The sequence below is a fragment of the Tenrec ecaudatus genome, chromosome 7 (assembly GCF_050624435.1).
Source record: "Tenrec ecaudatus isolate mTenEca1 chromosome 7, mTenEca1.hap1, whole genome shotgun sequence".
In the NCBI taxonomy this organism is placed as follows: domain Eukaryota; kingdom Metazoa; phylum Chordata; class Mammalia; order Afrosoricida; family Tenrecidae; genus Tenrec; species Tenrec ecaudatus.
The window spans coordinates 164,966,572-164,986,441 of record NC_134536.1 but is presented as its reverse complement, the minus strand read 5'-3'; the positions used below and the strand labels follow the sequence as shown (position 1 = coordinate 164,986,441).

At 57.5% G+C, this 19,870-nt stretch overlaps 1 protein-coding gene across 2 annotated transcripts in view; it reads left to right on the top strand.

Moving 5' to 3' along the window:
• The window catches only part of GRM4 (glutamate metabotropic receptor 4), a 126,696-nt gene that overhangs the window by 92,184 nt on the left and 14,642 nt on the right, over positions 1–19,870 (top strand). Inside the window, exons 4-7 of one of the 2 annotated variants that reach the window (XM_075554187.1) lie at positions 1,902–2,056; positions 5,074–5,214; positions 16,876–17,076; positions 17,271–17,407. In XM_075554187.1, the coding sequence (XP_075410302.1) occupies positions 1,902–2,056; positions 5,074–5,214; positions 16,876–17,076; positions 17,271–17,407 (634 nt within the window). The remainder of the gene's footprint in view (positions 1–1,901; positions 2,057–5,073; positions 5,215–16,875; positions 17,077–17,270; positions 17,408–19,870) is intronic. The other variant, XM_075554188.1, reaches the window with a different exon arrangement.

Genomic DNA, 19,870 nt, shown 5'->3' with positions numbered 1-19,870 from the left:
GAGAAGGTGGACACAGCCGTGGTGACTGATGGGTTAGGGGTGGGGTGGCGAGGGTGAGGGTGAGGGAGGAGCCCGGGATGCCCCCCATGCCCCAAAGATTTCTGGGTAGGAGCAGTGAGGGAAGGTGGGTAGGGACAGTGAGGGAAGGTGGGCGGGAGCTCAGAAAGGACTGACAGTTTGGGGTGGGACATGGGGAGCCTGAGGGAGGGGCGTGGTGATTTCCATCCCCCAGGACCTCTGAGAAACTGAATATAGACAGCCTCTCCCTCTGCCCAAAGCAGGTGAGCCGATGGCATGAGGCCAGGGCTGGGGTCAGAAGACCTGGGCTGGGTCTCATAGTAGCAGTGTGACCTGGAGCAAGCCACTAACCCTCTCTGAACCCCCATTTTCCCACCCTGCCCAGTGAGCATGAGAACACTCTCCCATGCCCTCAGACAGAGGTGGGGGTGGGGTGGGGGTGGCGGAGGCTCCATGGGGGAAGGACGTGGTGCTCCCAGGCCCAGAGTCTGGGGTGCAGTGTTGGGGCCCTCATCCCAGAGAAGAGGCAAGGGTGTGGGGGGTCCTGGGCTGGACTCTCTAAGCAGGCTGCAGGAGGAGTGCGAGGGAGGAGCGGGGGTCATTTCTGGAAATCCGCGTGCATTTTCAGAAACAAATAGAAGTAAAAATAGACCCAGGTGGCTTTGCAGGGATGGTGGGCTGGGTGCCCTGGTCATCGGGCTGGCCGGATGCAGCCGGGTGTTAATAGAGATGTGGGAGTGGTGACCTGTGGAGGGGCGGGGTGCAGCAGGTGAAGGGGTCCAGGGAGTGTCAGCAGCTGGTGGATGGGGGAAGAGGAAGGGGGTCGTCCATGCTAGACAGCAAGCCTAGCTCAGAGTGGCCCAGCCACAGCTTGGGGGCCTGGGGCCATTGGTTTCTTCTGGAAGCCTTCCTGCCTCAGCTGTCTACCTCTAGACCAGCTGTTCTCAACCTGTGGGTAGAGACCCCATTGGGGGTCAAACGACCCTTTCACAGCGGTCGCCTGATTCATCACAGTAGCAAATGACAGTGATGAATTAGCAACGAAAACAATTTTATGGTTTTGGGGTCACCACCAACATGAGGAGCTGTATTAAAGGGCTGCGGCATGAGGAAGGTTGAGAACCACTGCTCTAGGCCCTGGTATCTTCTCCTAATGCTCTCTGGTGGGACGGGGCTGGCGGGCCCTGCTTCTGCCTGCCTGTCCCTCGCTGTGTGACCCGGGGCAAGTCACTTGCCTCCACTGTGCGCTCATCTTTCCTTGTAGAAGGAGCAGGGGTGGAGGGAATGTACTCATCCCCTAAGTCCAAGGGAATGTCCTTTGGACATTAGTCAGTGCTGGTTGAGCGCTCCTGCGGGCTCTGTGCTGGGCCCTGGGGTCCTGGGCTGGCCTGGGGTCCTGTAGGGTGTGGGGAGCAGCTCTGAGAAGGAATAGGACTTGTGGCACAGAAGGGTGGGTGAGCGGGCACTGGCGGCAGGGACCTGGCAGGGGCTGAGGGCGGAGAGGTGAAGGTGCACAGGACTGTGGGTGCACGTTGCTCAGGGCTGCGGAGGTGGGCTGAGCTGGTGGGAGCCTGAGGAGACAGGGACTGGGCAGACATGGTTCTGGGGCCCCAGTCCAACATGGGGTAGTTGTGGCCCCGGGAACAGGGACTGGGCAGACATGGGGAAAGCACTGAACTTGCAGGCAGATGTGAGGCCCCCATGGGGCTGTGGGCCAGTGTGGGCACCATTGGTTTGGAAGTACCGGCATGGGTTCCGAATGGCTGTGGGCCACGGCACGGCAGCCATGGGCTGTGAAGGGGACAGTGTGGGCTGGGCAGTTGGGGTGCAGGCAGGGTGGGGGGTATGGACAGACACGGCTGGGCTGGTGTGTGTGCCCACAGGCGCGTGCTGGAGGCCGCTCGAAAAGCCAACCAGACAGGCCACTTCTTCTGGATGGGCTCGGACAGCTGGGGCTCCAAGATCGCACCGGTGCTGCGCCTGGAGGAGGTGGCCGAGGGTGCTGTCACCATCCTCCCCAAGCGGATGTCTGTGAGAGGTAGGCCATGGAGGGCCCGCTGCCCTCGCCCCACCGCCCCGCTGCTCTGCGGGCGCTGTCATTCCTGGCAGGCGCTATCCCTTCTCTCTGGCTCTTCACCTTCCCACAGCGCTCCCTCCGTCCTTCCCTCCCTCCTTGTAGGCCCACCACTTTTCTGCTTTGAGGGATGGGCTGGGAGGCAGGGGTCCAATCCAGATCCAGCCCTTCGAAGCCCTTTGCAGCTGTGCTGCCTGTGGGAGTGTGCGAGGGAGGCTCACTTGCCAGGCTTCTCCCACTGGGGGCAGAAGAGGGTAGAAGACTCAGTCTGCCCGGAGCCCTGCTGGGAGCCGCCATCAGGCTGTGCAGTGGCTAGCAGCCTCCCTGAAGGGTCAGCATGGACAGGGAGTCCCTCAGATGGGCTTGGGGTTGGCCTTGTCCTGCCCTATACCCCTTTTTCTCAGGAGGACCCCTGGTCACTTGGAGCAGAAGCAGACTCGGATGGGGACTGTATGGGAGCAAGGCAGGTAGTTCTGACTAGTGGCCTGGTTTGGCAGGGACCTGGCTGTCCTCACCCCCAGGGAGGCTCCCGGGGCCTTCTCTACCCCTGCCTTCTCCCTGCTTCCTGGACCCCAGCTGCTGGGGCTGGACGGGGAGAGAACGAGGCCGGGAAACAGAGGGGCTCGCTCAAGGCCACGTACTAGCATTGTCTGCTCACTCCTGGGTGGATGGGGTGCAGGCGGTGGAAGTTTCCACATGGCCCCTTTAGGCCACAAGCCACATCGCACTGGCTGTGGCTTACTGGTGTCCACAAATGCCAGGCCTCTTTTTTTTTTTTAAATCACTTTCTTGGGGGCTCGTACAACTCTTTTTTTAAAAAAAACATTTTATTAGGGGCTCATACAACTCTTATCACAATCCATACATATACATGCATCAATTGTATAAAGCACATTCGCACATTCCCTGCCCCAATCATTCTCAAAGCATTTGCTCTCCACTTAAGCCCTTTGCATCCAGTCCTCTTTTTTTTTCTCCCCCTCCCTCCCCGCTCCCCCCTCCCTCATGTGCCCTTGGTAATTTATACATTGTTATTTTGTCATATCTTGCCCTATCTGGATCGTACAACTCTTATCACAATCCGTACATCCATCCACTGTGTCAAGCACATTTGTACATGTGTTGCCATCATCCTTCTCAAAACATTTGCTTTCTACTGGAGCCCTTGGTATCAGCTCATTTTTCCCCTTCCCTCCCATGAACCCTTGATAATTTATAAACTATTATTATTTTGCCATGTCTTACACTGCCTGACACCAGGCCTCTTATAGACATTGCAAAGGGGCTCCCCAGCACCTCCAGAGACACGGGGGTGAGGGTCGGGGGGCGCAATGTGAAAGGATGGCAGTGAATTTGAACCCAGGTCTTGCTTACACAAACCCCAGCCTCACTGCAACCCAGTCACTGACTGGGTCCACTGCAACACACAGCGACCTCTGCCAGGGTGGAACTGCTCCACGGGGTTTCCAAGACTGTAAGTCTTTTCGGGAACAAACAGCCTCCCCTTTCTCCTGAGATGTGGCTGATGGATTTGAGTCTCCAGCCTTGAGGCCAGCAGCCAGCCCATTGTCTAACCCACCGCACAACCAGGACTCCATCAGGTCCTGCTTAGCAACTCCCCTTTCTCTCTGTACCTCAGAGAAGCCCTTCTGGCAGGGTTCTCAACTGGGGGAGACTTGGCCTTCCAGGGTACATTCTTCGGCAACATCTGGAGGCATTTGGGTGGTGCCAGCTGGCGAGGAGCCGAGAGAAGACGCTGGTGCTGTCTAACATCCCGGAGCCCATAGGAGAGACTCCAGGGCCAAGGGTTTTCTGAGCCCCTGGAGGTGTAGTGGGGGGACCCTGGGGATGTAGTGTTCACACGTTCTATGGCTAAACTTTGAGACTGGCGGTTCGAAACCACTAGCTGTTCCGAGGGAGAAAGAGAACACTTTCTATTCCCGTCATGGGTTTCAGCCTTGGAAGCCCACAGGGGCGGTTCCACCTTGGCCTACAGGGTGTCTCAGGATTGACTGGATGGTGGTGACAGTGTCAACAGCGCATCCAAGCACCAGCCCTTGACTAATGCCCCACCCAGCGCCGGCCTTGCTCTCTGCAGCTCTGGGGGATGGTCACGTTACCCCGACTTGGACTCTGTGAAGGAGCCCTGGTGGCCGATTGGTTATGAGTGGGGCTGCTAAGTTGGAGGTCAGCAGTTCGAAACCACCAGCTGCTCCACAGGAGAAAGATGAGGCTCTCTGCTCCCGGGAAACTTCACAGTCTCAGAAACCCACGGGGACAATTCTAGCCCGCCTGTAGGGTGACTGCCAGTGAGAATCAGCTTGAGGCAGGGGGTTTGGTTTTGCTTTGTACCGAGAGCTCACCAGTCCCACCGGCCCTGCCTGGGCATCTCAGTCATTTGTGCCGACGGCACGGAATAGTTGCTGGTTCAGTCGGGCACAAGGGAGGAGGAAGCGGGTCTTCCACCTGCCAGCAGGCCTGGGGGACAGCCTGTTCTGCTGAGAGCAGGGCTGGGGAGTCCTGCGGAGCACATGGGCCAAGTCTGTGCCCTGGTGGGTAAATTCTGCCCTCGAAGAGGAAGATGCGATTCCCTAGCCTCTCTGGCCCAGTCTCCTCGCCAGAACCAGAGCGCAGAGCCCAGGTTTGGGCAGCCCCCACTAGCCTCTGGCCATGAGGCCCTGCCCTAAGCTCAGGACCCTAGGGTGGCTCCCTCCCCAAGAACACCCACCGGAACCGTTGCTGGGTGGTTAAGAGTACATCCTCAGCAGCAAACTACTCTTTCTGAAAAGCAACCATTTTTTGGATGACACATGTTCCCCTGGGACGCAAGACAGCTCTTTTCATTTGGAATGAAATACAACGACCCACTGTGGGGGCCTGTTTTTGGCTGCTGGAGCCCAGGTTCAGAAAATGGACGGGGGTGTGTGCTGGGGAGGGGGGCGGGGGCCGAGGCCCAGCCGTCTGTACTCATCTTCCGCCAGGCTTCGACCGCTACTTCACCAGCCGCACGCTGGACAACAACCGGCGCAACATCTGGTTTGCGGAGTTCTGGGAGGACAATTTCCACTGCAAGCTGAGCCGCCACGCGCTCAAGAAGGGCAGCCACGTCAAGAAGTGCACCAGTGAGCATGCGCGTGGATGGGCGGGGCCTGATGGGTGGGGCCCCTAGGGGATTAGGCCAGAAGGTTGGCACCTTAAGGGGCTGGGGGTGTAGGGGTGAAGCTAGAAAGAGCAGAGTAAGGGCTAAATAAAAGGTGTAGGCTGTTTCATCCTGCCCAACAATTTCACGGCAGAAAGGACCTGGCTTTCTGCTCCCAAAAGATCACATCCTCAAGGGGCCCGAGTGTGAGGGGCTGCAAAAGCAAGAGGGGGGCCGGCGCCTGGAGGGGGTGCTAGGAGGCTGGGGGCGGGGCCTTAAGGGAGGGCAAGGTCTGAGGGGTGGGTCCAGGTCCATTCTGGGGCCTTATTGAGAGGCGTTTGGTGGGAAGTCATCTTGGAAACCACTCTGGTACCTTGGGAGGCAGAGTCGCAGTGATGTTTACTGCCCCCAGACGGACTCCTGGGACCCTGGCAGGGATGCCTTGGTCCCTAACCGCCTTGGGCTTCACCTGCAAGGCTCCAGGTCATGCCTGCGGAGCGGTACTGGAGCTGGCCGGCACACCAGGAAGGGTACCCCCCGCCCACCCCGTGCCTTACAGAGACCAGGTTAATCCCTCCCTCTGGGCCCCCTCTTCATGTACCCCGAGGTTCCGTGCCTGGTTCTAAGCGCAGTGGGTGAAGCGGAGAGATCACAGGTCTCTGGGATTTTCCTTCTAATGGGAAGACACAGTAAACAAGACAAATAAGTGGACTGCAGGAAAGGAACCGTGCAGTAGAGAAAAGCAGGGTGTGTGTGTGTGTGTGTGTGTGTGTGTGTGTGTGTGTGTTGGGAGGAGGGACTGCTGGCTATGGAGTGGCTGGCCCAGAAAGGTCACCTTAGAATGAAGCCCTGAGGGGATCGACAAGGAGTCATGCATGGGGAGTGTGGACCATTTACAGATGGGAAAACAGAGGCTCAGGGGAGGTAAGTAAAGGAGCCTGCTATGCACCCATGGAGGCGGTGGGGCGTGCTTTGCACCCTGGACGGAGCTCTGCACCAGAGCCCCTCGTGCAGCCGTCTTGGTAGCCTGCAGTCAGACCCATCAGACGCAGCCGGAGGGCCCGCCTCACTGCTGTGGGCGTCATGGGCCTGTGAGGACAGCAGGCACACGGGAGAGACAGGACGGGACCGGCAGGCAGGCATGCATGCAGTACGTGCTGCATGTCGATCTCGAGCCTGGCATTTTACATGTCATCTTCAGGGCCCACGTGGAAAAGCTGGGATTTCAGACCAAGGCCTCTGGCAGGGAGATGCCCTCTGATGTCCCAGTTCCAGGACCCTGTCTGCCCTGTCTTGGGCTTTGAAGGATACTCCCTGCCACATCCCTGGAGGAGCCCTTAGGAAGCCCCTCCCTTGGGGAAACAAGGGAAGACCCATAGCCAGAGTAGGTGGGCCTGGGCCGCCACTGGCAGGGTCAACAGTATGGAAACCACAGGGGAAAGGTGAGGCGGTCTGCTCCGGTGAAGAGTCTCTGTCTTGGGCCCCACAGGGGCAGTTCTACCCTGCCATATAGGGCGATATGAGTTGGGATCAGCCAGATGGCAGGGACTGTATGCCAGGGACCTCTGGTGGCATTGTCAGGTAGGCGTCAGATTGCTAATTTGCAAGGTTGGCGGTTCACACCCACCAGCTGCTCCGAGGGAGAAACGTGAGGCTGTCTGTTCCTGTAAAGATTTGCAGCCTCAGAAACCTGGACCACTAGTCGCTGGAGCTGGCTCGATGGCAGTGGGTTTGGTTTTTAGTGTGTGCCGGGCTATGCCACCCATTAGGGGCACTTATATTTGTTCAGACCATCGTCCACACAGGGCCAGAGGGGCGCTAGACTTTCCCCTGCATGCCACTTTCCACTGTTCAACCAGGAAATCGGTTGGCATTTACCAAAGGCTGACCATGAGCCTGGTCCCAGGTGGGACTTAGCGAGCACTCAGACCTGCCCAGTGGAGCGCCCTCTGCAGGTGGGAGGCAGTGTGACCTTGCCAGCAAGGTGATGGATGGTGGTGAGGCCAGGGCAGTCTGTGCCACTAGCCTCCAGAGTGGCCAGAACCAGAACAGTGAGGTCAGAGGTCAGATCCAGGCTTCCAGGAGGGAAACCGCTGGGATACGCTGGTAAGCTAGGGGGTTGTACTTTTAACAAGGGAGGGCTGAAGGCAGTCGGGAGTAAGCCAGGCAGAGAACACTGGACAGAGGGCACAGCATGTGGAAAGACCCTGTGGTGGGCTGGTGCCTGGCAGACCTGGGGAAGAGCGAGGAGGCCATTGGGTGGAAGCCGAGTGAGCAACAGGTAGGAGCTGAGGTCTTAGAGGTGGGAGGGGCGTTAGCTCGCAGGGGTCTTTTAGTCAATTTGTAAGGATTTGGTCTTTTCTGCAGAGTGAGAAAAGCCACCACCGGATTTTGAAAGAGGATTGATATGATCCGATTTATGTTCTAACAGGATCACTCTGGCTGCTGCCTGGAGAGGAGTCTGTGTAGGGCAAGGGTCGAAGTGGGAGACCGGTTAGGAGGCTCTGCCTAATCCTGGAGGAGCTGATGGTGGCCAAGGAGGTGACAAAGAGGCTGATACTTCACAGGATTTTACAGTGGGGTGTAGATTTTGTAGTAAGGGTGCTATAGAAGGTGAAAGAAAGACCAGTGGGTTGATGTCACCTAGCATCAGGGGGTCACCCCCCTCCTGCCCTCAGGGACCTCCTCCCATTCCAGACCATACAGAACCTTTGCTTATTATCAATTTTAATGTTCATTATAAATTTTAATCATAAAACACCAGGTGACACCTATCATTGACATTTACTTGCAGGTAATATTTTGTAGCGTATATGAATACGAGCAACAGAGGTGCTTTGTGAAATCCTTCCACATTGAATTACAACATGATGAATTTCTGAGTGCAAGCCCTTGAATATTATTTTTCTCCTTCTTTTCCTGTAGTTCCTGCTTCATTTATTGGTGTAGGTTTACAAATACTGCTTACCACAATGCCGCGGTTAAAACATCAGGCGACAACATTCAGAAATTCAAACCAAACCAAACAGAAAACACCCTTAAAACCCAAACTCACTGCCATCAAGGCGATTCAGACTCTCCACCACCCTGCAGGACATGGTAGAACTGCCCCCTGGGGGTTTCCAAGATGGTCACTCTTTACGGGAGTGGACAGCCTCATCTGTCTCCCGAGGTGTGGTTGGTGGGTTTGAACTACAAAATTAGCAGTTATAAAAACACGCAAGGAAAAATCACAGTGCAGGCTTGTATCGCATCCAGACGGAACCCCTTTATTGGAAGCATCATTGTAAATGGGTCACAATGACGGCTCTGGCAGGAGCTCATGAAAAGACAAGAGAAGGCAAAACCTCACTGCCATCAAGTGCATTCCGATGACTCGCAGAGACCCTCGAGGACAGGGCGGAACTGCCCCTGTGGGTTTCCCAGACTCTAACTCTCCCAGGAGCTCTTTAGAAGGCTGAAATAAAAAAACCCAAAAGAGAAGTTTCAATTGTCTAGAGTCTGAGCCTTGGGAGTACTATATCAATACAGGTTAAGCTGGGCCAACAAAGAATGTTTTTGTGAAACAAAGGCATTTCAATTTTTAAAAAATCAGACGTTTCTACTGAAGTCCTGCACAAGCGGTCTGTAGACTCTTTGAGAGTGTCAGCCGGTGCGGCCTGCCCTCCGCTGGTGCACATCCACCCCCCCACACCCCCAGTCCCCTTGTGACGAGGCTCAGCTGGATGAGAGAAAATCAGATGACTACAAGGAGGCGGGTGGGACTGGCACCCAGCGGCAGGCTGCGGTCTGGGTTAAGAAACGTGGCATGTGAGACACCCGTCAGGCGTGGAGCAGGGGCTGGGGCTCAGAGCAGTTTGGGGGACCGTGTAGAGGGGGCATCCTCAGTACTTAGAGGGGACTGGCAGGGATTGCCAAGGGAGTGAGTGTGGTTCCTTAGAGAGGAGCAGTCAGAGATGGCGCCCCAACAGAGGAGGAAGCCGCAGGGGAGCTGCCAGGAGAAAGGAGGGGAACTGAGCCAGAGAGGGGTGGGCACTGTCACCTGCTGGTCCTGGACTGTGACTCAGCGGGGGGGCTGGGTGGGGGGAGGCTTGCCTCGTGAAGGTCACCCTGACCTGAATGAGAGCCGTCTCCTGGGAGCGGCGCCCAAACAGCCGGAGCGGAGTTGATGGCAGAGAGGAGTGTTGCTGTGCCCAGAACAGAGGCAGGGATGCTGACTGCCAGAGAAGGGAGGTCAGGGAAAGCCTTTCTTTGGTTTGTTTTTGAAAACAGACAGAACCACAGCCTGCTTCTATGTCTGGGGCAGGCCCAGTCTAACCCGGGAGGGGAACAATAGATGCTGGAGCGAGGAGGTGGCCAGAGGAGATGCTGGCTGAGCGATGGGAGAGGGGGCAAAGGAGAGGAGCCATGGGGGGGGAGACGTTGTTAGAGGGGGCATGGGCAGCTTGACACAGGCCCCCAGAGCCATCCCCCTCCTCTCTGATCCAGGAGAGCCAGCCGGTGCCTGCTGAGAGTGAGGGAGCGGATCAGGCGCCCACAGGCATGATTCTTCTCTGGGGGCCCTGGGCCCTTCAGATGAGGGATCCGAAGCTCAGAGCTGCTGAGCTGCTTGTCCAGACTCACCCAGCGAGCCAGTAGGGCAGTCCGGCCAGCCTCATCCGGTCCTGGCTTTTCTCGAAACTGGCTCTGTGGACATCAGGGGACATATTCTGGGGTCGGCCTTTCAGGGACTCGAGTTCCATAAGGGTGTTTGTTGTTGGTGCTTTTGTAGGTTCCTTTGGGTCATAGAGTAGAACTGCCCCAGAGGGTTTCCATGGTTACTCATTGGGCTGCTAACTGCAAGGTCAAGTTTGAAACCACCAGCTGCTCCTCCAGAGAAAGACGAGACTGTCTGCTCCCGTAAGGCTTATGCTGGCTCATTATGAGTCAGAATCGACTTGATGGCCATGAGGGAGGGTGCCACAATCATTTACCCTCCCCCAGAAGCCTCTGCCCCCAGTGCTGGCTGGGGCAGGAGCTAGCCTAGAGCTGAGGCTGAGTTTGGGAGGAGAGACTTGGGAGGAGGAGGTGGGGATGCATTGCTTAGCAATACTTCGGACAGGAAAGGCGAGGGCTGGAAGAGGGAGGCCCTGTCCCGGGACTTCTGGGAATGCAGGACATTTCTGGGGAGTGGTTGAGTCCAACCTGGGGAGCGGGACTCAAGGAGTGTCTCAAAGACCTAGTGTCTCAGGGAGGTGCCGGGTATGATGGTCACCTTCCAGTGGGGGTCCAGGGGAGGGGGTCCCGCATGCCACCAGGGAGAAGAATGACTCCCGTGGGGCGCTGACTGTGGCCTGGTGGAATGTGCCCTCCAGTAGGGCGGAGGGGAGCGAGCCTAGTGCCTCCTCCAGCCTGGCTTCGGAGAGGATGGAGTGAGGAGGGGCAGACTGAGCTGAGCTGAGACCTCAGGGGACAGGGAGTTAGGCATCGGGAGTGTGTCAGGGGGAGAGGAGGAAGGAGGCTCCTGATAATGTCTACACACAAGACGGGCACCTGCGGGGTCTCCCACACCTGCAGGCCATCCACCCCCTCCACAACCTGCCGAACCACAGGTGGACTGTCAGGTCAGTCCCAAGTCCTGACAGCCCCAGCGGTCAGAGCGGGACTGGGCTCCCCAGGGGGCAATGGCTGGTTGTTAAGAAGAGATCATCAGGCCTTTCCCAAGGTGCCTCTAGCCCCCAAATGTTTGATTAGCAGTTGAGCCTGGGGACCCCCGGACCCATCCAGCTAAGGCTCATTGTTCCCGATTTACTTTGGAGAAAGCTGAGGCTCAAGGAGACGGGGTACTTGATCTGGTCATGTGATCAGCTGGTTCTTGGGGGAGCCAGGAGTTCTGTCTAGATGCCTCGTCTGCCGGAGGCACCAGATGGCTCTCTGAGGGGGGCAGGATGGCGGGGGGGGGGGAGGTTTCCTGCGACATCTTGTCCAGCTCCTTGGGAATGTGCCCAAGGGGTAAAAATTGCCGCGTGTGTTTGCATGTTGGGTGCCAGTACAGGTATTTTACACATGCAGGTCCCCAAACCACACTCCCTGCCGGGAACTGACGTCAATGTCGATGCCCAGCGACCTTACGGGACAGGGTAGAACTGCTCCTGTGGGTCTCGGAGACGGTGGCTCTTTATGGGAGGAGAAAGCCATGTCCTTCTCCCACGGAGTGCCTGGTGGTTTTGAACTGCTGACCCTGAGGTTGACAGCCCAACGTATCACTGCTACTCCACCAAGACTCCCTGTGTGTAGTTAGATGCGTGCTAGACGTCAGTGTACACCCACACACTCACACGCAGGGACACGCACGCCAGTCTTGATTATGACAAGGCCCCCAGGTGCAGTAAAGTGCTGGGATGCCTGCCAGAGTCTGTGGTTCAAGCCCACCAGCGTCTCTGAGGGAGAAGGTGCGGCAGTCTGCGTCTGTCATGAACGACCACCCAGACACCCCGTCGGGCAGTTCCACTCTGTCCTGCAGGGTGACCCTGAGCTGGAATCGGCTCAGTGGTACACAACCACCCCAGGACTGATGACCTGGGTGCATGTCGGCCAGGACGCTGCCTGCTGCCACTCTCAGCGCCACTGTCCCCTCAGATCCCAGTGGAGCAAAGGCCCCGGAGGAACCCTCTGCCGCAACTGACTGGAGCCGGGGTCCTGGGAGTCCCCCACCTGCCCACAGCTGTCATCTCAGCAGCACAGTCCTACCTGCCCTCATCCCAAACCCCTCCTCTTCTGATGCCAGCAGATTCCTGGCCTGGCGGCCTCAGCAGAGGCTGCCCGCAGTCCGGCTCGGCACCAGGAGCTCAATGACCGCTCACAGCTCCAAGAAAGAGTAACGTTCAGTGGACAGCTGTCCTGAGTGGGCTTCAGAGAGCACATGGAAAATGCAGTGACAACATTCTTCCCCAAACTTTGTGCAGTCCCCGTGTGTCACGTGTAAGGGCCCCGTTGGGCAATGGTGACATGCTCAGCTGCCAGCAGCTGGAACCAACCCAGGAGTTTCCCCAGGAGAATCTCCGAGGCCTAGATTAAGCCTGTGGGGCACTTTTCTGCTCTGGGAACGCTATTCTTGGTGTGATAACCCCCAATAACTCTCTCTCTCTCTCTGTGTGTGTGTGTAACTCCAAACTCATTGCCATTGAGTTGATTCAGACTCACAGTGACCCTATGGGACAGAAATGTCTCCTTGAGTTTCTGAGACTGTAACTCTTTACTGGAGTAGAAAACCTTGTCTTTCTCCCATGCAGCAGCAGGTGGTTTTGAACTGCTGACCTTGTGGTTAACAGCCCAACACGTAAGCCCTATGGCACCATGGTTCCATGTGCATATGTATCCTGGGTTTATAGATAGTTTGAGCGTGTATCTTTGTGTAAATCAAACCCACTGCCATCCAGTTGACTGTGTAGGGTTTCCATCACTAAATGTTTATGGGAGGAGCTAGCCTCATTCTCCCTCAGAGCAGCTGGTGGGTTTGAACCCCCAACCTTGAGGTTAGCTGTCCAATGTTGATGTCCTAGTGCCATACGAGCCGTAGGGCTCCTTGTGTGTAGATGTGTGTAAATGCATGCAGTGTTGTGTGCTTGCTACAGCGCAGGTGTAGGCGTGCAATTACGTAAGTGCAGATGTGGCTGCTTTTGTGCCCCCTCCCATGAGGGAGGGGGGGAGCCCTTGAAGACCAAGCACCGTACCGTACCATATGTTTAGACCTGGGAAGATTGCCGCTGGGCGGGGTGAGTTGTGGAGAGGTGAGGCGGGAGGCAAGGAGGAACTCTGATGATTTCAACCTTGAAAACTCATTTCAATTACAATTTACAACCTGCAGACAAAGGCTGTAGTCACTGTAGTAACCACAGCTGCGGGGTTCTGACGGAGAAAATCTCCCCATGGCTCCCCGGCTGGCTGTCACCCGTGGCCGAGCCAAACGCATCTCTGCCTCCCTGTGCCCTGGGACACAATTAGGACATCTTCAAACCGTTGCTGCTGTCAACGCCACCCTGTGTCTGGAATTTATCTCCTCCAGTAGCTCCCGGGAATGCCTGTCTAGCTTCCTCTCTGCTCCGAGGTGGCCCAGCCTGAGCCCGGGGGCCCTGCCCACCCTGACGGGGTATTTTGACGCCTCCTCACCCTGCCACCTACCTCCTCTAGACCCCCAAACAATGCACCCACTGCCACTGAGTTGATTCTAGCTCACAACGACTCAGCACAGGGTTTCCGAGGACGGTAAACACATGGGAAAGACAGCCTCATTTCTCCCCGCTCGGGGAGTGGCTGTTGGGGGTTGAACTGCTCACCTTGTGGTTAGTTCTTGCTGGGCAAAAGGGAGGAGGAGGCAGGTTTGGGACTAGAGGGGCGCTGGAGGGCGGGGCAGTTCAGGGAAGCCCCTGGCGAGTTGGGCACCAGTACCACCCGTGCTGCTCACCAGCACGTGGTCAACCCACAGGTGTGACTACCTGCTAGGTGCCAGCACCCCTGTAAGGCTCTGGCTGGGTCACTAATGCCCTGGCAACCCCCGCTGCCCTCTGTGCACGAGGACAGCCATGCCCGTCTCCCAGTGCTGTGGGGGCGAGAAACGCCTGACTGCCGAGGCTCGGGGATACCAGACCCGGCTCTGGGACTTCACCGAGCACCCAAGGGGCTCGGTTACGGGCACAGCTGCTCCTCCATCAGACGCCCAGGGCAGAGTCGTGTCCTCGGGACCCCCAGCCCCACCTGAGGGTGCTATGGCCCTGTCACTATTGCTACCTATGTGGGGTGGTGGAAAGTCCCTGGGCCAGGCCTGAGGGCGTGGCTTTGAGTGTGTGTGTGTGTGTGTGTGTGTGTGTAAGGCTCGCTTCAGGCCTCACAGCTTCCTGGGTAACTGGGGTCCTTTGTGAGCCACCCTCTGAGCGCCGGGTTTCCCGTGTGTCAGTGGGACTCGTCTGGAGACAGAGGTCAGGAAGAGGAAGTCGTGTTGAGACGTCTATGGTAGTGATCCAATGGCACTCTAACAGCCCGGAGTGGAGGTGCTGGGGGGTCGCTTGCCCGCCTTTCCCACAGACGTCCCTGTGCACTGGCTGCGGCAGCCCTGCCCGCACTCCAGAGCACACGCACAGGCGGCTCCGTGGCTCCAGTGAGGACACGTGGTCCTGAGCCAGAGCCTCCCTCGGAGAGAGATCCCTTCTCCTGGGCTCTGTGCTTGTGATCAGTGGCCAAAGACTGGTCGGCAGGGTGGCGAAGATGGAGCCTTTGCCTGTTCTGCGCATCTAGTCTCTGCGCCATGGCTTAGAAAGCTCTGCTGGAAGCTTCTGGGTTCCCACCTCTTTGTGCCTGGGCCTTTAACCTCCAAACTCATGACCATCCAGTCCATTCTGACTGATAGCGACCCGTAGGACGGGGTAGAACTGCCCCAGTGGGTTTCCGAAACTGTAGTTCTTTACGGGGGTAGAAAGCCATGTCTTTCTCCCTCGGAGCTGGTTGGTGGTTTCAAACTGCTGACCTTAGGGTTGGCAGTCCAACTGGTAATCACCACGCACCCCGGGTGTTAGCAGCCATTTGATAGGAATGTAGCACTCAGCAAGTGCCGGTCTTGCTGTGAAAACTCAAACCAGGTGTCAACCAGTCCACTCAGGCCCATGGTGACCCACGTGTGTCTGAGGACCATGAGGTTTTCAGTGGCTGAGTTTTGGGGAGGAAATAAACCACCAGGTCTGACTCTTCAGTGGATTGAACTCCCAAACTTTTGGTTCACCCCTGAGCACATGCTTTAGTCATTTGCTGCTCCCCTCTCCCAGGACTCCCATATCAACCTATTAACCCTGCGAATACCAAAAACAATCAAACAAATAAACAAACTGCCATTGAGTCGATTCCGACTCATAGTGTTCCTACAGGGTGGGTAAAACTGTCCCTGTGGGTTTCTAAGACTGTCACTCTTCATGGAAGCAGAAAGCCTCGTCTTTCTCCTGAGGAGCAGCTGGTGGTTTTGAACTGCTGACCTTGTGGTTAGTTGCCCAACGTGTAACCACCAGGCCACCATGGTTCCTCTTGTTGTGAATATTCACCCAGTAACCCTCATAAACACCTGAAAGATGCCTATCCTCACTATTTTCATTCTAGACAAGAAAGCTGGAGACTGAGAGACCGGTGACAGGGTCAAGGTCACATGGTTAGATGGCTGGTGGAGCTGGAATTCCAATCCAGACCAACACCTTGCGGTGGGAGTTGGCAGCAGAACCCTTGGCTGACCCTCCTTGCCCATCTCCAGCCCCTCGGCTGCACAGTGGACTCTACCTTCCTGGGCCCGATGGTGCCCAGAGCCCACTCAACTGGCTACCTACCCCAAACTGCCCAATTAGAGTGTCCAGTCAGTGTCTCTTGATCTCTCACTCAAGGGTTCCTGGGACCAGGTTCTGCCTTTGGTGAAAGAATCTCTGTGGCCCAAGCAGGGAAGGAGGGCTTGCCACCAGCTCCATTGGGGCTCTGGGATGGGCAGGGGACAGCTTCCACTCCTTGGCTAAAAGTACCGGGACAAGGTCAGGTGCAGTCTGAAACAGGCAGGGGTGGGTTCTCATGTCTCAAAAGACATCTGGCCTGATGCTGAGTCCTCTGGGCAGGCCAGTGTCCCCCTCTGGGCTGCTATACTCTCACCTGTAAAATGACAGGATCAGAGCAGAGGACCCCTCTTGTCCCACCACCCCAGCACTGTGATGCTGACTTCTAAGACCCGCACCCCACTCTGTGGGACCTACCTGAGCCATGCTAAAGATGAGGAGGGTCCTGCCCAGCCTAAGGGTGACAGGTGCCACAGTCTGGCTTCCCTATGCCCTGTACTTCCTGCTGTGAGGGGACCAGGGTGTTTTTTTTTTTGGGGGGTGGTGTGCAGACCACAGTGAGAAGCAGTGTGGTCCCTGTACTGTGCCTGCTTTTAAGGGGTCCAAGGCAGGAGGTGGGCACAGTGACATAACACCAGATGCTGCAGGTTCCTGGCCCTCTTTGGCTGGGCACCCTGCTGCCCTCTGGGAAATTACCTTGGCAAGGTGTAGAACTTGCCCTCTAGCAGGGAGGTAGAGTCCCTGGGTGGCCCAAACAGTTGAAGCCCTGATCCCTCATCCAAAGTTTGGTGGCTCAAAGTCCCGCAGAGGCACCAGGCAGAAAGGCCTGGCAGCCTGTGTGTAAAAATCACAGCCCTGAAACCCTGGCCTTTCACCACCTCTGGGTCTCAGTGGCTCTCTAGGGTGGGGCAGGCTGTCTGCAGGTGAGTTGTTTGGTGCCCCACCCCCTTCCTTGCCTACAGGGCCCCCTTCCAGGCCCTTTCCTGGCTTGTGGGAGGGGCCTTCTGACTTGTGATGGCCCAGGCCAGGCTGGGGCGAGGTCCGGCCAGCAACCTTCCCAGGGAGATTGGTGTCTGGGCTTTTTGCAGGCGGGCCCCAGGGACGCTCCCATCATTCCTGCAGCCTCCACAGAGCTGACACCTGGGGGATGGAGAAAGCACTGGACAGGCGTCAAGAGACACGGGGGTTCACGGCTGGGCGCCAGGGGGTCACTCTGGGTCCATTGCCCCCTCCATGCATCCTCTGTGAAGTTGGTGCACCCCCAAGCAGTTGGTCTCACGGGCGCGCCCACCCTGGGTGTTCCGCTGCAGACCGAGAACGCATTGGGCAGGACTCGGCGTACGAGCAAGAGGGGAAGGTGCAGTTTGTGATTGACGCCGTGTACGCCATGGGCCATGCGCTGCACGCCATGCATCGCGACCTGTGCCCGGGCCGCGTGGGACTCTGCCCGCGGATGGATCCCGTGGACGGCACACAGCTGCTCAGATACATCCGCAATGTCAACTTCTCAGGTGCGGGCCTCGGCAGCCACTGCCCTGATCCCCTGGGGGGGCGGGGCAGGGCTGGTGAGTCTCCCCAAGGGTCCCAAGGGGTGGGGGCCTCCGAGGAGATAGTGCAGCTGGAGCGAGACTGGAGGACCCCCTGGATCCTCCCTGCCACCGAGGCGGAGGCTCAGCCGGGGCACTGAGTGTGACGGCTCCCACAGGCATCGCAGGGAACCCCGTGACCTTCAATGAGAACGGAGATGCCCCCGGGCGCTACGACATCTACCAGTACCAGCTGCGCAATGGCTCCGCCGAGTACAAGGTCATCGGTACGTGGACTGACCACCTGCACCTCAGAGTAAGTGTCTGTCGGCAGGGTTGGCGGCCGCAGGGAATGGGGATCACTCAGGACACCCCAGTTCGGGGAGGGGCACCGGAGGAGGCACCCTCTGTTAGCTCCAAGCCCTGGCCTCCAGCTCATCAAGTGCGGCTTCCTTCCCTGGGCCCCTCACGGGGCCTAGGTGGCAGAATCACCCCCAAAAAAGGTGCCAGAATCACTCCCCCCAAAAGGTCGGGGAGAACAGGGCAGGCTGGGCCTCTGCGGTCCCCTCCCCTCAGGCTGGACTTCTAGCCTGCCTGCTGCCCACACTCTCAGGTAGCAGGAAAGTGGCCACAAGGCTTGGTAGGGGTGGAGGGGGGAGGGAAAGGCTGCATTTGGCCCTGGACAGAATCTTACAGGGAAAGGCCACAGGCCAAATGGAAGTTCCGACCTTGGCTCGAGGGCAGGAGATGCTTTCAGAGTAATTCCTTCATCCCTCAAACCTTACAGGTGACAGGGACACTCCCCCCCGTTTCCCCCCCCACGATGGTATAAGGCTTCTGGGCCCCTCTAGCCACTCTCTCCTGTTCACATACTGTCCCAGGGGTGTAGGGGCTGACTTCCCACTCAGCCGTGTTTGGGGAGGGGAGGGGTCAGTGGCTCACTCCCCAGGGAGCTACCCTGTGGCCTTGGCCCCTACCTTGCAGGGCCGAGGGAGTGATCAGAGTGGGCCCCGAATGATTTCTTAAATGGATTGAAAGACTCAGGGGCCTGGCCTGGGAGGAGGGTATGTCAAGGGGCAGGCTTCTGGGGGCCTGGCCTAGGAGGGTATGTCACGGGGCAGGCTTCTGGGGTGATTGTCTCTCCCAGCGAGGAGTCCCTGAAGCCCAAGAACTCCTTTAGAGCAGCAGTCTTTAATGTCAAGAGAACTGTTTGAGGAAACCAGCCCCAGGGAGGCAGAGAGTGCCCTTAAAGCCACCGAGTGGGACAGGGTCAGAGGTGCTGGCTCCTGCATTGATGCCCTGGGACTACTGAGAGGAGGCCGGCAAGGCCGAGCACCTGGCAAAGTGTGTGGATGCCAAGGACCTGCCAGCCTGGGCCAGGCCGTGGGGCAGGTCAGCAGCCGCCTGTAGCACCTGTGACGCACCTGCTGGGTACCAGCCACTGTTGAGGCATTGTTAGGGAGTCTCGGACCCCTCCCTCGAGCGTCTCCTCTCCAATAACCTTCAATAACCCAGCAAACCTTCTCAGTGACCCTTTGTCCCATCCTGACCGAGCCCCCCCACCCCCCGTGCTCTCCTGGTCCTCCATTGCCCCCTCCCCTAGAAAGCCCAGGCGTGTTGAGTTGATGGGAGAAGGTGAGGCGCCTTACCTGTTCACACCTGTTTCGTGAGCAGCTCATTCTGGGCTGGGAAGTGGGAGGCACAGAGCCGGCCAGGCCCTGGGGTCTGAGGGAAAGGCCTCACCAGCTGGACTGAGAGGGGCCCTCTCATCGCCAGTGCCCTGGCCCTCACTGCTTGGGCACAGGCATTTCTTTATAGGTTCCTGAGTATGTGTCTGACATGCCTAGGGGTGCAAACTCGCTGGTGACACAGGAAAACAAAACAAAACACGTCAAAGCCCTCGTCTGCACGGGCCTGTGGTTCTAGCAGGAAATCCAGTCGCATCTTGCTGTCGGTGATAGGGGTGCCCCGTGTACATGCAAGCAGTGGGCGTGGAGCCCCCCTTGCCTGCTCCCTGCTGGGATATTTTCATCACCCCGTCCTGTGCGTGTGCGAAAGTGCTGCAGGTATTCTCAGTGAGCAGGCAGGTGCGTGAATCTGGGCTTCACACCATCAATGGAGGACGGACTGCAAAGGATGAATGCCATGCCACTTCCAGATGGAAGTCACTCCCTAAGGGACCCCATGGCTTCCATGCCCACTCTCGTGGGGTGGGGGTGGGGGTGGGGAACAAAGACTCCAAGGCATCTGGTCTCTAGTTCAAAGGCACACAGTCAGTTCACCGGGGACCCACTGTGATCGGCAGAACTACATTTACTGCTCTTCTCCCGGAAGCTGTCCAGTGGATTCTAGCTCCCGGTGACTGCGTGCCCAGTTCTACTCCCGGCTCTCCAGGATTTTCATTGGCTGTTTTTTTTTGAAAGTAGACAGCCAGGCCTTTCTTGAGGTGCCTCTGGGTGGACTTGAACCTGCAACATTTTGGCCAGCAGCCCGGTGCATTAATTCTATCCCCACGGGTCCTTTTTCCACTGGGATCAGAGATTTTTCTAGTCCTGGTGGTGGTGGGTTACATGCTGAGCTGCCGAGGTTGGCAGTTCCAAACCACCAGCTGCTTCTCCGGTATAAGGCAAGATTCTACTCCCAGAAAGAGCGACAGTCTCCATAACCACTAGGCTGGGGTCCTCTAGGTCGCTATGAGTCAGAATTGACTCGATGGCGGTCAGTTCCCGTTTGAGTGTGGTCACTCCTTATAGATGGTCGCCCTGAACCAACTGGTTAT